At 45.2% G+C, this 15778-nt stretch overlaps 1 protein-coding gene across 5 annotated transcripts in view; it reads right to left on the reverse strand.

Moving 5' to 3' along the window:
• The window catches only part of WDR72 (WD repeat domain 72), a 501920-nt gene that overhangs the window by 344147 nt on the left and 141995 nt on the right, over window positions 1-15778 (reverse strand). For all 5 annotated transcript variants that reach the window (XM_073618748.1, XM_073618747.1, XM_073618749.1 and 2 more), the window contains 3 exons: window positions 6699-6844; window positions 6245-6338; window positions 297-438 (listed from right to left, as the gene is read on the reverse strand). In XM_073618748.1, the coding sequence (XP_073474849.1) occupies window positions 297-438; window positions 6245-6338; window positions 6699-6844 (382 nt within the window). The remainder of the gene's footprint in view (window positions 1-296; window positions 439-6244; window positions 6339-6698; window positions 6845-15778) is intronic.

Consider the following 15778-nt stretch of genomic DNA (forward strand, 5'->3'; position numbering starts at 1 on the left):
TGGCACGGTGGTCAGTTTCTTCACAGCACATGCGCCAATGATGACAGCGGCGCACTACAAGTGAAATATCTCCTAAATGGCGCGCGTTTAGGAGATATTTCCACTACCTATGGGTAAGCCTTATTTTAGGCTTACCTATAGGTAAAAGTAAGACAAAAAGTGTTTACAACCACTTTAAGGACAGGTTTACTTTAATTAAAATCAGAAGACCAATTTAGAATTGATTACTGCTACTGAACTTATTCAATGTACTTTAATCAACTACATGTTATTAAAGAGTATGAATATTGACTTACCTACTGGCGAACCATCAAATTGTGACACTGGAACATCAGGGATATGCCAGAAATGAAGTCTACCGGATGAATTGCCAGAATAAAGTATCTTATAAAACGGCTCTTTCCTTTGGTTCATGAAAGCCATTGTACATGAAAAGCTCTGCAGGAAAATATCAATACAGATTATATGGACTTTTGCATTACTTCAGGTACAGTATGTTATTTTTTTGGCAATTGGATGAAGGAACTTTTAAAGCCAATGACATTTACAAATAATAAGCACCAGAAAATTGGGTTATCATTCACAAAAATATATATTTAAGCTTACAGATACTTACCAAAATCCCTCCTAATCTTCAAGCTAGTTTAGCACCAAACTATTACTCCTACAATAAACTCCTAATCCTAATAGCTAACATACTCATAAACCCAAAGAAGTGTGAGAAATCAAAATAACCAACATAAATACTCACCTATATGGCTGCAGCATCAATCTGATGCTGCAGCTGTCCCCCGCCAGGTCTAAGACCGAGAACTGAGAAATCACATGACCGCTGTTCACTCAGTTCTCGGTTTTCACTGAGCAGAGAGCGGTGACTGTCATTCACCACTCTCTGCGGTGTGCTGAGAGGCTGAGCCAGCTGCTGGTCAGGCATCTGGTTGGATCTCAACCTTAAAGTGATTGTAAAGTCTCGTTTTTTTTCCTATAAAAATAACAAACATGTTATACTTACCTGCTCTGTTGCAGTGGTTTTGCACAGAGCAGTCAGAATCCTCCTCTTCTTGGGTCCCTCTTCTGTGATCCTGGCCCCTCCCTCCCGCCGAGTGCCCCCGCAGCAAGCAGCTTGCTATGGGGGCACCCGAGCCAAGTCACAGCTCCTTGTGTCCATTCAGACATGGAGCACAGACCCGGCCCTCTCTCCCCTAATTGGCTAGCTGACTTTGATTGACAGGGTTTTTCACCTTCATGCATTCTATGCATGAAGGTGAAAAACCTTCTGTGCTGCAGCTCCCCCCAGAGCCCCCCTTTTCTTACCTGAGCCTGACTCGATCCAGCGATGTGCACAATCCAGCCGCTGTCTCTCTCCTCATTGGACAGATTGATAGCAGTGGAAGACATTGGCCTCAGGAGCGAGTTTGCACGGGTTCCCCAAGGGAAAGCGGCTCTCCATGGGGACACTCAATGAAGAGGAAGGCCTGGCGTGTCGGCGGGGGGGGGGGGACCCAGAAGAAGAGGATTGGGGCTGCTCTGTGCAACATTGCACAGAGCAGGTAAGTTTAGGCATGTTTGTTGTTATTATTTTTTTTTAAAATGAGGGTTTACAACCCCTTTAAAGTAGGGATCCTTCCAGAGCCTAGACCAGCTCTGTGACGTCAGGCAACAGCAGGCTTAAGCTCACTGTTGGCTGAATCTGGGTCACAGGAATGGAAAAATGAGTGCACACCTGTGACCCACAGGAGAAGCATGGTCAAATAGCTTTGGCAATACCTCTCTTTTAACCTTAACCATTGACCTAATCCTAACCCTTATGCCCCGTACACACGATCGCACATTTTGACAACAGAATCCATGGATTTTTTCCAACGGATGTTGGCTCAAACTTGTCTTGCATACACACGGTCACACAAATCTTGTCCGAAATTCCGAACGTCAAGAACGCGGTGACGTACAACACATACGACGAGCCGAGAAAAATGAAGTTCAATAGCCAGTGTGGCTCTTCTGCTTGATTCCGAGCATACGTGGAACTTTGTGCGTTGGAACTGTGTACACACGATCGGAATTTACAAGAACGGATTTTGTTGTCGGAAAATTTGAGATCCAGATCTCAAATTTTTTTGTCGGAAATTCCGACGGAAAATGTCCGATGGAGCCTACACATGGTCGGAATTTCCGACAACAATCTCCCATCGAACATTTGTTGTCGGAAAATCCAATCATGTGTACGGGGCATTAGAGTGGTTGTGAACCTCTGTCATAAAATATGAACAAAACATATCCTTCAGAGCACCAAGTGTCATTCATCTGCTATCTAAATGAGTCACTTCTGATAGGGTGGGTGACAGGGAAGGGAGGTGTTTCCCTTCACTCCATTCATGTGTCTGTCCTATGCAGAGTGTAACCCCAGCTCCTCACCTCCTGCTTTCTGAAAGCTCAGACAAGCTGTATAAAAAGGAGGAGCTGAAGATAAAAAGGTACAACCTATGTAGGAGGATTTGTTTCAGCTCTGTGTATCATCTGAGGCTAGTTACTTCAGTGGGTATATGTAAGGGTTTACAATACTAATTGATTTAAAAAAAAATAAAAATAAGCAGACCCGATCAATACTGTTCAAAAAGCTTAATTGTAAAAATCTTACTGCTTTTAGTAGGTAAATCACTCCCAGAGCCAGTCCAAACATCTGTTCCTCAGCATTCACCTACTGAGAGGAACTGCCACTATTTCAATGGAAGCAGTGGTCACTCTGCAGAGGTCTGATATATCCTTGGTTAAGTCAGAGCTAGAACTCTCCAATCAGCAGAGAGCATGTGTGTTGCTATGCAGATTATATTTTTAGTAAACCTTTTTAATGAAGTGCCCCCCACCCCCAAATTTGGCCTGATATGTTCAATACTCACTTTCCTCCCTGTTCCAATGACCTTCACTGTCTTCATTCCTATGAATGAGACGTATTCCAAATGGAGGCTGGAATATGGCTTATCCCATGGAATGAATAGGGTCCCAACGTGCGTGCAAGGAGGATCTGTTGGGGGAATTTTCATTGGAAAGGCTGTGCAGAGCTGGGCAGGGGTGCAGAATGAAGATCACTGGAACAGGGTGAAGGTCCATTGCACGTGCATATGAAAAAAATCCACCTTCAGATTCAGAATACTTTATTAATCTCAAAGGGAAATTATTAGCGTATACTATAGAAAAAAGCAACAAACTGTAAGAAAAAAGCAAACATCTGAAAATGCGGATAAAATGACCATGCCTTTTTGTAGTGTAAAAATTTATTTCTCTGGTTTTGCACAGATCAGCAGCGATCCTCTTCTTCTCTGGTCCCCCACTGGCATTCCTGACTCCTCACCCTTGACCAGTGCCCCCAATAGCAAGCCGCCTGCTATGGGGGCACTGGTGCATGTTCGCTCCCGAGCCCCGCTTTTTGAAATCATAAGACACATAGAGCCATGACTCTCTACTCATAGGCTCACTGACTGCGATTGGCTGCTATCTCAGCCAATAAGGAGAGAGAGACCTGTGACAGCCAAGGCTCCCGTGCACATTGATGGATCGAGAGGGGGCTCAGGTGAGTATTAGAGGGGGAATGCAGGGGGGGGGGGCAGCACACAGAAGGTTTGTTACCTTCATGCATATGTATAAAAGAGCTACTAAAGCATTAAAAATGAGTCTCTAAATTCATAAAAGTCCAAGTATAGAAATAAATATAATCACTACACTCGTCAAGTGTGCATATACATTCATTTTCACAGAAGCTGGTGTGGGGATTCTAAGCTATTTATTTCTATACTTGGACTATTATGAATTTAGAGACTCATTTTTAATGGTTTATTAGCACTGCACCCTCTTGTATACATTTGTTTTTGTGGTGTGTAATTAGCCATTGGTAATCATATCTTTATCCAAGCGCAGATTACCTTTTGCATTACCTTCATGTATTCATGTACTTCAGCCTTTAAAACCACTTTAAAACCAAAAACAAAACATTTATTATATTGTAGCTTACATGGATGAGACAAACCACTTAACACTGACAGGGGTAAATAAAATCAGCTCATATTTATTCCTGTAAGGGCCAGTTCACACCACATGCAGTCCAGTGCATTTTTTTTCTGCATCAAAAATGCATGGAAAGTAGGTTATATGATCTCTAATGACATAGATCACACCAGTGCATTCCAGTTCCAGGAAAAAAACTGTAGAACATGCTGCATTTTTCCTGCACTGGACTGTACTGGAACGTTGTAAAACACATAAAAAATGCACTGGAACACACCAAAAACGCACCAAAAACACACCGGAACACACATGTCCGTATTTAAGGTGAAGAAAAAAGAGTGTGGAAAATCCACTGGACTGCATCAAAAACGCACCAAAAACGCATTAGAAAATGTGCATGCAAAAAAGCATCTGGAACGCATCTGGACTGCGTTTCTGTAGTGTGAACTGGCCCGAAAACTTTTATATCAAAATGAAAAAAATATTTGCTGTAAGGGCCAGTTTACACCACATGTGGTCCAATGCGTTTTTTTTCTGCATCAAAAATGCATGAAAAGTAGGTTATATGATTTCCAACGGCATAGATCACACCAGTGCTTGCAGTTCCAGTGCGTTCCAGTTCCAGAAAAAAAAAGTAGAACATGCTGCATTTTTCCTGTACTGGACTGTACTGGAACGCTGTAAAAAGCATAAAAAACGCACTGGAACACACCGAAACGCACCTAAAAGCACCAAAAACGCACTGAAACACACATGTCCTTATTTAGGGTTAAGAAAAAATAGGGGGGGAAATACCCTGAACTGCATAAAAAAACGCACCTGTAGAAAAGCATCCAGGACTGCGTTTCTATGGTCTGAACTAGCCCTTACTGATTATAAAGTGTGAATCGGAGTTTGGCTTTAATTTGTTAGTAGTACTAAATTTGATAATACATTTAACACTACCCTCCTTCCTTGACTAACAATGCTGCTGCCCGCTGTGCCTCCTGTTCCAATTCCTCCAGAGCTGTGTCTCGCTAATACCGGGGGTGTGTTACTGGCCAGATCACCAGGTGAAAACAATAAGAAAAAAGCCTAAAAAAGAAAACTCATGCAGCCACCACATCTATTGAATAGTAAGAAGCCATATATTACATTTTTGGTTTTGGATTTAACCCCTTGGCACTGAGCGTGCGCAAATATGCGGCCCCACTAGACTGGGCTTTTTTCCCAGGGGCCGCATATTTGCATATCTGTCTTTGTGCTGGGAGTGGACCGCATGGCGCACTCCTAGCACAGAGACCAGGGGGTCCACCGAGATCCCCGGGCCCCGTACTAATGATCGGGACCCAGAACTCCTGATTCCAAGTCACCTGATTACTGTGACAGCCTCTGATTGGCTATTACAGTGAACAGTCACTGTGAATCCCACCCCAAAATGTTCTTTCTCTGAATGGAAGAGAGAGATACATCATATCTCTCTCTCTCTACTTGCAGGGAGAAAAACTGTGTAAAAAAATAAAATAAAATAATAATAAAAAATAATAATAATAATAATAATAATAATAATAAAATGCAAAAAATACAAAGAAAACCCCTAGATCAAAGTTTGATCTAGGTCAATGCCAGGGTTAGTGTTTGGGTCAAGGTCAGGGTCAAAGGTCAAGGTCAGTATTTTTTTTTTTGGAGGGGCAGCATTTTTTTTTTTAAATGTCAGTGTGTTTTAGGTAGGATTAAAAAAAAAAAAAAGGCAAAATGCACACTATTGTTTCTGGGCTGTACTACGGGGACATACAACAACAAACATACACATATGTGGTATCGCTGCGATCGCCAGTAGCAGGAAAATTTAAATACAGCTAAATTAAAATTTTAGGCCAGTTTTCCTTTTCCTATCAGGAGATATCCATTACCATTTACTTCCAAATGAAAGCCGAATTTGTCCTGAAAAATACGTGGTATAATCCACCTGGATGCACAAAGAAGTTAATATGTACGGTTTTTACTAATGCATGTCAAAGTTGTAAAATTGTGCACAGGCATTAACATTTCTTTTACCCTTAGGCACGAAGGGGTGTTGGAGCAACTCCAACAATAAATGTATTTTGCTGTTTAACTCTACATAATATATATTGAATTGGTATGGTCCATTTATAGTTTAGATTATAGTTCTTGGGTTTTGTACCCAAACTGGATTAACAAACTGCTTGACCGATGACTCTGCTGACAACGCATTATATTTTTCATTATGATGTCATTAATGTACCTTTTCCATGACACTTGTGGAGCAGAGTAAGTGAGGGGTTATTGTTTCTTTCAGTAATCCTTCTTCTCCCGGACATAAACTTTTGGAAAGGCCACTGCGTAAAGAAAACGACACAAGGCATTAAAGTGTCATCAAACAAAAGGTGATTGACTGGGTTCAATTCTTAGCACTGAAAGAAAAGTTGCTAAGATGGTAATTCATGACTTTTTTGTTCCTGGAAATCACAGCACCATCTGCCCAATCAAGTTCTACTTGGGTAATCTTATTTCTTCATCTCCTGCTGCTTCACATAAAGACGGAGGACTTGTGCCAAACTCAAGCCAAATGTTCTAATGTCAAAGGGTTTTGTTCTGGGTTTTGATCAAGTGTGACAAGCAGGGATTTTCTACAATGCACTTACAAACAGCTTACTTTGTACCTGGACTTATCATATGCCAGTCCTATGTGGGCCCACCTGTTCAGCAGCTGGTAGATGTAGCTGTGCCCATCCTGGGTCCAGATGATAAGTCTGTTAGTAGCCAAGAACTCGCCTCCAGCAAACCTCTGACTATCCTTGCAATCATCACTGCAAAGCATGGAGAAGTCACAGTAATCATAGACCTAAACAACAAAGGGGACACTTTAATTAAAATACAATAGTAAAAAGCAAGTTCACCAAAAAAAAGTTAAAGTGTATCTAAAGCAAACGTTTTAGGGCCAGATCACACCATAGAAACGCAGTCTGGATGCGTGTTCTTTATGCGTTTTCAATGCATTCCAGTGCATTTTTGATGAGTTTTTGGTGCATTTTTGATGCAGTTTGATGCATTTTTCCCCCTCTTTTTTCTTAAGGGCCAGTTCACACCACATACAGTCCAGTGCATTTTTTTTCTGCATCAAAACTCATGGAAAGTAGGTTACATGGTTTGCAATGTCATAGTTAACACCAGTGCTTGCAGTTCCAGAAAAAAGGTAGAACATGCTGCATTTTTCCTGCACTGGATCGTACTGGAACAATGTAAAATGTATCAAAAACGCACTGGAACGCACCAAAAATGCACTACACATGTCCTTATTCAGGACCAGTTCACACATAGAAATACAGTCCGGATAGGTTTCAGATGCTTTTCTGCATGCACGTTTTTGACACATTTTTGATGCATTTTTGGGGAATTTTTGATGCAGTCCAGTGCCTTTTCTCCTCCTCTTTTTTGTTAACCTTACATAAGGACAAGTGTGTTCCAGTGCGCTTTTGGTGCGTTTAGGTGTGTTCCGGTGTATTTTTGATGCATTTTACAGCATCACATTCCCTCTGATCACATTCAATCTATTCTCAGCTGCATAAGAGCTGGAGCACACTGAGCTTCCCAGTGAATGGCTGTGCAGTGGAGGGCGTGTCAGGACAAGTCTGATCATTGTAGGAGAGTGGAGAGTTGCCAGAATAGCCAGAAAACCAACCACAGTGTGCTGCCCTGCTTAGTGTGGTCAGTTTTTAATAGGAAAGCAAGGGGACTAGCAGGAACACCAGGGATTTCACATAAAGAAAACAACTAAAAAGAGAACAAGATAAATACACAATACACAAATATGTGGTACAGCAGGCACATATCAAGAATATGAAGTGTTGGGGTAACAAATGCTTTAAAGTGGTTGTATACTAGGGATGAGCTTCGTGTTCGAGTCGAACCCATGTTCGACTCGAACATCGGCTGTTCGATCGTTCGCCGAATTGCGAACGTTATGGGCCGTTCGCGCTAAATTCGTGTGGCGCGTCACGGCCCATAATTCACTGCGGCATCGCAGTGCATTGCTGGCTGATGATTGGCCAAGCATGCACTATGACCCGCATGCTTGGCCAATCACAGCGCTGTCAGTAGAGAGAGCTGTAATTGGCCAAAGCCAGGGTGGCTTTGGCCAATTACGGCTCAGGGCATTTAGTACACACCCCACACTATATAAGGCCGCCTGCACGGCGGCCCTGTGTAGTGTGTGTTCCGGTGTGCTGAGAGATAGAGAGAGAGAGAGACAGTGTCATTTGATTTGAGTTAGATAGATTAGGCAGAACAGTCAGTCAGTTAGCTGCACTTACAGTGTATTGTGTATATATATGCATCCCAGGTGTTGCATATATATATATACACTGTATTCAGTTTAGCTAGATCCGTTCCTGTTATCTTCTATCTAGACTATTTACATTTAATGCAGTGCGTCCTGCTCACAGTGTTCAGCTAGATCCGTTCCTGTTATCTTCTAGACTATTTACATTTAGTGCAGTGCGTCCTGCTCACAGTGTTCAGCTAGATCCGTTCCTGCTATTTACATTTAGTGCAGTGCGTCCTGCTCACAGTGTTCAGCTAGATCCGTTCCTGTTAAATTCCTACTGACCGGCAGGCTTGTCTGGTTACAGTATATAAAGCTACCTGAAGAAAATTACAGGTGTTCTATTTGATCCTATTAGTACCACGGTCAGGCAGCTAGACTATTTACATTTAGTACAGTGTGTCCTGCTCACAGTGTTCAGCTAGATCCGTTCCTGTTATCTTCCTACTGACAGGCAGGCTTGTCTGGTTACAGTATATAAAGCTACCTGAAGAAAATTACAGGTGTTCTATTTGATCCTATTAGTACCACGGTCAGGCAGCTAGACTATTTACATTTAGTACAGTGCGTCCTGCTCACAGTGTACAGCTAGATCCGTTCCTGTTATCTTCCTACTGACAGGCAGGCTTGTCTGGTTACAGTATATAAAGCTACCTGAAGAAAATTACAGGTGTTCTATTTGATCCTATTAGTACCACGGTCAGGCAGCTAGACTATTTACATTTAGTACAGTGCGTCCTGCTCACAGTGTACAGCTAGATCCGTTCCTGTTATCTTCCTACTGACAGGCAGGCTTGTCTGGTTACAGTATATAAAGCTACCTGAAGAAAATTACAGGTGTTCTATTTGATCCTATTAGTACCACGGTCAGGCAGCTAGACTATTTACATTTAGTACAGTGCGTCCTGCTCACAGTGTTCAGCTAGATCCGTTCCTGTTATCTTCCTACTGACAGGCAGGCTTGTCTGGTTACAGTATATAAAGCTACTTGAAGAAAATTACAGGTGTTCTATCCCAGCTTAGTGCAGCTACAGGCCATTAGTATGTCTGGAAGGCCAAGAAGGAGAGGCAGACAGTCACAAGCCAATAAGAGAGGGCAAGCAGGCTCTGTGTCTAGTGCTGGTCGTGGAGACGGTGCATCCTCATCAGCACGTGGCCATGGGACACGCTTGGCCTTTTTTTCGGCAGCTGGCCATGTTGAGCCGCAACATGCGGAAGACTTGGTCGAGTGGATGACCAAGCCGTCCTCATCCTCCTCATCCTCTCTCACCCATGCCCAGGGTGCTTTGTCTGGCAAAGCAGCGGCCTCTTCCCTCAGCTCAATGTCATCAGTGACTCCTTCCCTAGCTCCACCATGTCCTCATGAGGATTCCCTCGAACTGTTTGACCACAGTGTTGGGTACATGCTCCAGGAGGATGCCCAGCGTTTGGAAGGCTCTGATGACGATACTGAGCTCGATGAAGGCAGTAACATGAGCGCGGACAGAGGGGGTGCCCAAGAAGGACAGCAATCTGGCAGTCATGCTCCCCCTGCTGCAGCATACTGCCAGGTTTGCTCCAGTGATGAGGAGGGAGGGGATGATGAGGTCACTGACTCAACGTGGGTGCCTGATAGGAGAGAGGAGGAGGAGGAGGAGGAGGAGGAGGAGGAGGAGGAGGAGGAGGAGGCGGCAGCACATCACCAACGAGGCAGGATGCCCTCCAGGGGCCAGCCTAAGGGCAGCACATTGACTGCATCACACCCCAAAGCTCCACATGTGCAGGGCGCTGCAGTCTCTGCGCGTTATTCAAAAAGTTCTTTGGTGTGGGCCTTTTTTGAGACGAGTGCATCAGATCGCACCGCTGCTATTTGCAACATATGTCTCAAGCGTATCTCGCGTGGCCAAAATATCTCCCGCTTGGGTACCACATGCTTGACCAGACATATGTTGACCTGCCATGCAGTTCGTTGGCAAGCGTATCTAAAAGACCCACACCAAAGAACAAAGAGGATCTCTCCTTGCTCCTCATCAGCTGAGATTTCCAACCCCACTAGACCTTCAGTCCTCTCTGAGACCTACAGTGAGAGGAATGAAGGTGTAGAATTAGGTGTGTCACAGCCAAGTACTTGTGGGCAATCTGCTTTTGGTACACCGACGTCAGATTGTACCAGGCAAATTTCCCTGCCCCAGCTGCTGCACCGCCGAAAGAAGTTTGCTCCCAGCCATCCACATGCCCAGCGGTTGAATGCTAGCTTGGCAAAATTGCTAGCACTTCAACTGCTGCCTTTTCAGTTGGTAGACTCTGCCCCCTTCCGTGAGTTTGTGGAATGTGCGGTTCCTCAGTGGCAGGTACCCAAACGCCACTTTTTCTCACGGAAGGCGATTCCGGCTCTCTACCGGCATGTGGAAGGCAATGTCCATGCCTCGCTGGACAGGGCGGTCAGCGGTAAGGTGCATATTACCGCTGACTCATGGTCCAGCAGGCATGGACAGGGACGTTACCTAAGTTTCACGGCGCATTGGGTGACTCTGCTGGCAGCTGGGAAGGATGCAGGACAAGGTGCAGTAGTGTTGGAGGTTGTTCCGCCACCACGCCTCCAAAATGCTGATTGTGACACACCTCTCTCCTCCACCCCCTCCTCTTCTTCTTCCTCCATGGCCTCTTCCTCGGAACCAGCGGTGCTCCGTAGGCGTTCAAGGGGCTACGCAAGTACGCAGGCCAAAAGATGCCATGCGGTGCTTGAGCTGGTGTGCTTGGGGGACAGGAGCCACACTGGGGCAGAGGTTCTGTCAGCTCTGCAGGGGCAGGTTCAGAGGTGGTTGACGCCACGCCAACTTAAGGCAGGAATGGTGGTTTGCGACAATGGCACCAACCTCCTCTCTGCCCTCCGACAGGGACAAATGACCCATGTGCCCTGTTTGGCTCACGTCCTTAACTTGGTGGTGCAGCGGTTCTTGGGCAGGTACCCGGGCTTACAGGATGTCCTGAGGCAGGCCAGGAAAGTCTGTGTGCATTTCCGCCGGTCATATAATGCCAGTGCTCGGCTGACGGACCTCCAAAAGGAGTTTAACCTGCCCAAGAACCGCCTAATCTGTGACATGCCCACCAGGTGGAACTCAACGTTGGCCATGCTGCAGCGGCTGCACACGCAGCAGAGGGCCATCAATGAGTACCTGTGCGACTATGGCACCAGGACAGGGTCAGGGGAGCTTGGTTTTTTTTCCCCACGCCAGTGGGCCATGATCAGGGATGCATGCACTGTCCTGTCACCATTCGAGGAGGCCACGAGGATGGTGAGCAGTGACAGTGCATGCATCAGTGACACTGTCCCCCTTGTCCACCTGTTGGAGCACACGCTGCGTGGAATAATGGACAGGGCACTTGAGGCAGAACAGAGGCAGGAAGAGGAGGACTTCCTTAGCTCTCAAGGCCCCCTTTATCCAGACAGTGTTCCTGCGTGCCCGCCGATCACACAGGAAGAGGACGAGGAGGAAGAGGAGGAGGAGGAAGATTGTGTCAGTATGGAGGTGGAGCCTGGCACTCAGCATCAGCAGCAGTCTTTAAGGGATCAGTCCCAAGAAACACATGGACTTGTACGTGGCTGGGAGGAGGTGGCTGCGGACCATGTCGTTCTTAGTGACCCAGAGGACTCCGGACCGAATGCCTCAGCAAACCTACGCTGCATGGCCTCCCTGATCCTGCAAAGCCTGCGTAAGGATCCTCGTATTCGTGGTATCAAGGAGAAGGACCAATACTGGCTGGCAACCCTCCTTGATCCACGTTACAAGGGTAAGGTTGCGGACCTTATCTTGCCATCGCAGAGGGAGCAGAGGATGAAACATCTTCGGGAGGCCTTGCAGAAAGGTCTGTGCAACGCGTTCCCAGAGACTGGGAGGTTACAAACTCCTGTTTCTGGACAACGTGTTGCTGAGGCTTCGGTCAGTCAAAGAAGGAGCGGTGGAGAAGGTGGCCGTCTGACCGATGCGTTCAGACAATTTTTTGGTCCGCAGCCCCAAGGTATGATCGGTTCCAGCAACCATCGCCAGCGTCTGTTTTACATGGTGCAGGAATACCTAGGGGCAAGATCAGACTTGGACACCTTTCCCACCGAAAATCCTCTGGGTTACTGGGTCTTGAGGATGGATCACTGGCCAGAGCTTGCACAGTATGCAATTGAGCTACTGGCCTGTCCTGCATCCAGCGTTCTTTCGGAACGCACATTCAGTGCTGCTGGAGGCGTGGTAACCGATCACAGGGTGCGTCTGTCCACCGACTCGGTCGATCGGCTGACCTTCATAAAAATGAATGAGTCTTGGATCACCACCAGCTACCAAGCACCTGATGCTGATGTAACCGAATAATTTTTTTTGAAATCTCAGATCCCTTCAAAGACTGCCTATGCTGATGCTGAGTGACTATCCCTGAGTAATTATCCTCTTCCTCCTCAATCATCACGCTGATAGCTTGTAAGAACATTTTTGGTTCTGGGCGCCACCACCAGTGCCTAAGGCACAATTTTTCAGCCCCTGTTTAACAGGGGCGTGTAATTACAATTTTTGATGTAATACTTTGCAGCAGGGCTCGTTCCTGCATTCCAACTAGAGTGTCTGTGAGGGGTTGCAGTGTTGTGGCACCAGCACCAGTGCCTAGGGCCCAATTTTTCTGCCCCTGTCTAACAGGGGCGTGTAATTACAATTTTTGATGCAATACTTTGCAGCAGGGCTCGTTCCTGCGTTCCAACTAGAGTGTCTGTGAGGGGTTGCAGTGTTGTGGCACCAGCACCAGTGCCTAAGGCCCAATTTTTCTGCCCCTGTCTAACAGGGGCGTGTAATTACAATTTTTGATGCAATACTTTGCAGTAGGGCTCGTTCCTGCGTTCCAACTAGAGTGTCTGTGAGGGGTTGCAGTGTTGTGGCACCAGCACCAGTGCCTAAGGCCCAATTTTTCTGCCCCTGTCTAACAGGGGCGTGTAATTACAATTTTTGAAGCAATCATTTGCAGCAGGGCTCGTTCCTGCGTTCCAACTAGAGTGTCTGTGAGGGGTTGCAGTGTTGTGGCACCAGCACCAGTGCCTAAGGCCCAATTTTTCTGCCCCTGTCTAACAGGGGCGTGTAATTACAATTTTTGAAGCAATAATTTGCAGCAGGGCTCGTTCCTGCGTTCCAACTAGAGTGTCTGTGAGGGGTTGCAGTGTTGTGGCACCAGCACCAGTGCCTAAGGCCTAATTTTTCAGCTGCTGTTCAACAGGGGCATGTAATTACAATTCTTGATCTAATATTTCACAGCAGGGCCCTGTGAGGGCTTACAGTGTTGTGGCCACAGCAACACCTAAGGCCCAAATTTCTGCTGAGTATATAGGGCAGGACCCTACTTTCAAACATCTAACTTACAAACGACTCCTACTTGCAAACGGAAGGAGACAACAGGAAGTGAGATGAAATCTACCCCTAGGAAGGGAAATTCTCTCCTGTAAGAGTTAATATGGGAAAACAAGTTCTCCTTTCCACTGATGCTTTCCAATCCTTGTTCCACAAAAAAACCCAAATTTTCAAAAAACATTTTTCATTGGGACAAAAAAGTGAGGTGAAATCTTCTGAAGAGGAGGAAAGACAGCAAAACAAATGTCACAGGGGTGATAACCCTTCCCTATGTTTTCCAAAAAGCTTAGAAAAGATTTTTTGGCTGGAGCTAAACACGTTAAAAATGTTCAAAATTACAAACAGATTCTACTTAACAACAAACCTACAGTCCCTGTCTTGTTTGCACCGCCTGTATACTGCTGTTCAGAGTATATAGGGCCTGGTGGCCCCACACCTTTCCTTATTTTAATTTGGGTGCGGGGTTCCCCTTAATATCCATACAAGACCCAAAGGGACTGGTAATGGACTGGGGGGTACCCATGCCGTTTGTCTCACTGATTTTCATCCATATTGCCATGACCCGACATGACATTAAACCCGCAAGCAGTTTTAAATGAGATTTTTTCCTTTAAAAATGACATTTGGTGCAGGGACTGTTCTAAACATGGGAAACACGCGTCACTTTACAGGCATACTATAGACACCCCCCAGGTACGATATTTAAAGGAATATTTCACTTTTTTTTTTTTACTTTAAGCATCATTAAAATCACTGCTCCCGAAAAAACGGCCGTTTTTAAAAGTTTTTTTTGCATTGATACATGTCCCCTGGGGTAGGACCCGGGTCCCCAAACCCTTTTTAGGACAATACCATGCAAATTAGCCTTTAAAATGAGCACTTTTGATTTCGAACGTTCGAGTCCCATAGACGTCAATGGGGTTCTAACGTTCGTGCGAACTTTCGGTCCGTTCGCGGGTTCTGGTGCGAACCGAACCGGGGGGTGTTCGGCTCATCCCTATTGTATACCCTTTTTGTACATTTTTACCTACAGGTAAAATGAATATCTCCTAAACCTGTACGGTTTAAGAGATATTCACTTCTCTGACATCATTGGCGCACGCGCTGTGAAGATACGGCAGATGCTGCAAAACCTTGCCGGAGAGAAGTCTCCCGCACGCATGCGTGGGAGTGATGTGAGGGGCCCGAGCCACGAACCCGGAAGACACGCCAAGGGGAAATGTCAGCTCCTTCGGCGGTGACCGGGATCAGCTGCCGATGCCTCGTTCTAAGGTAAGTATTTCATAATGAGCTAGTATGCAGTGCATACTAGCTCATTATGCCTTTTGCCTTACAGGTTTTTTTTAAAAAATAATAATTTGCGAGGGTATACAACTGCTTTAAGTAGTAAGAATTTTTTTTTTCATTTTTTTTTTTCATTTCATAATTTAGGAGATCATATGTGCAAAACACATACAACCCCATACCACTTCATACTGCCTAATAATAATTGACTATATCTAGCTCACATGTATACTGCAAATACGTAAAGTTCTTTTAATAAACTTTTCTCTTGAACCCGATGTTTGGATTTTGTGGTTAGTAATACCAAATACAGAGACAAGCTAGGATGTAATATTTGATTGGTGAACTGCTGAGCCCACCATGATATTTTCACCCAACTCACTAAACAGCATACATAAACAGTAAAAGGGCCATTTCTTTTTTAAAAGAATAATATTCTTTTGATCAGAGATATTTTCCAATACACTGGAAGATCTATGAGTGTAATGATATGCACCTGCTGCATTTTTGAATGCTTATTGTTAACCAGCTGACATACTGTAACCTAAGGCAGGCCATAGAGGATTTGATCTTATTTTCCACAGATGGAAGGAAAGAACATCACACAATCCCCCCATCAACACAATTAGTGTTAATGGGGTAATCTCTCCCATGGAGCAATTGTTTTCTGCCAGCTGGGAGCCGTTCCAGCCGGCAGAACACAATATTTATTGCTAGCTGCTACAGCCCACAGCAGTAATCACATGTACAAAATCAGGCAGACTGGATCGACTGCCCATACATGGATTAAATCTGGGCCTGTCCTTACTGA

Source organism: Aquarana catesbeiana, linkage group LG03, assembly GCF_042186555.1.
Source record: "Aquarana catesbeiana isolate 2022-GZ linkage group LG03, ASM4218655v1, whole genome shotgun sequence".
Classification (NCBI taxonomy): domain Eukaryota; kingdom Metazoa; phylum Chordata; class Amphibia; order Anura; family Ranidae; genus Aquarana; species Aquarana catesbeiana.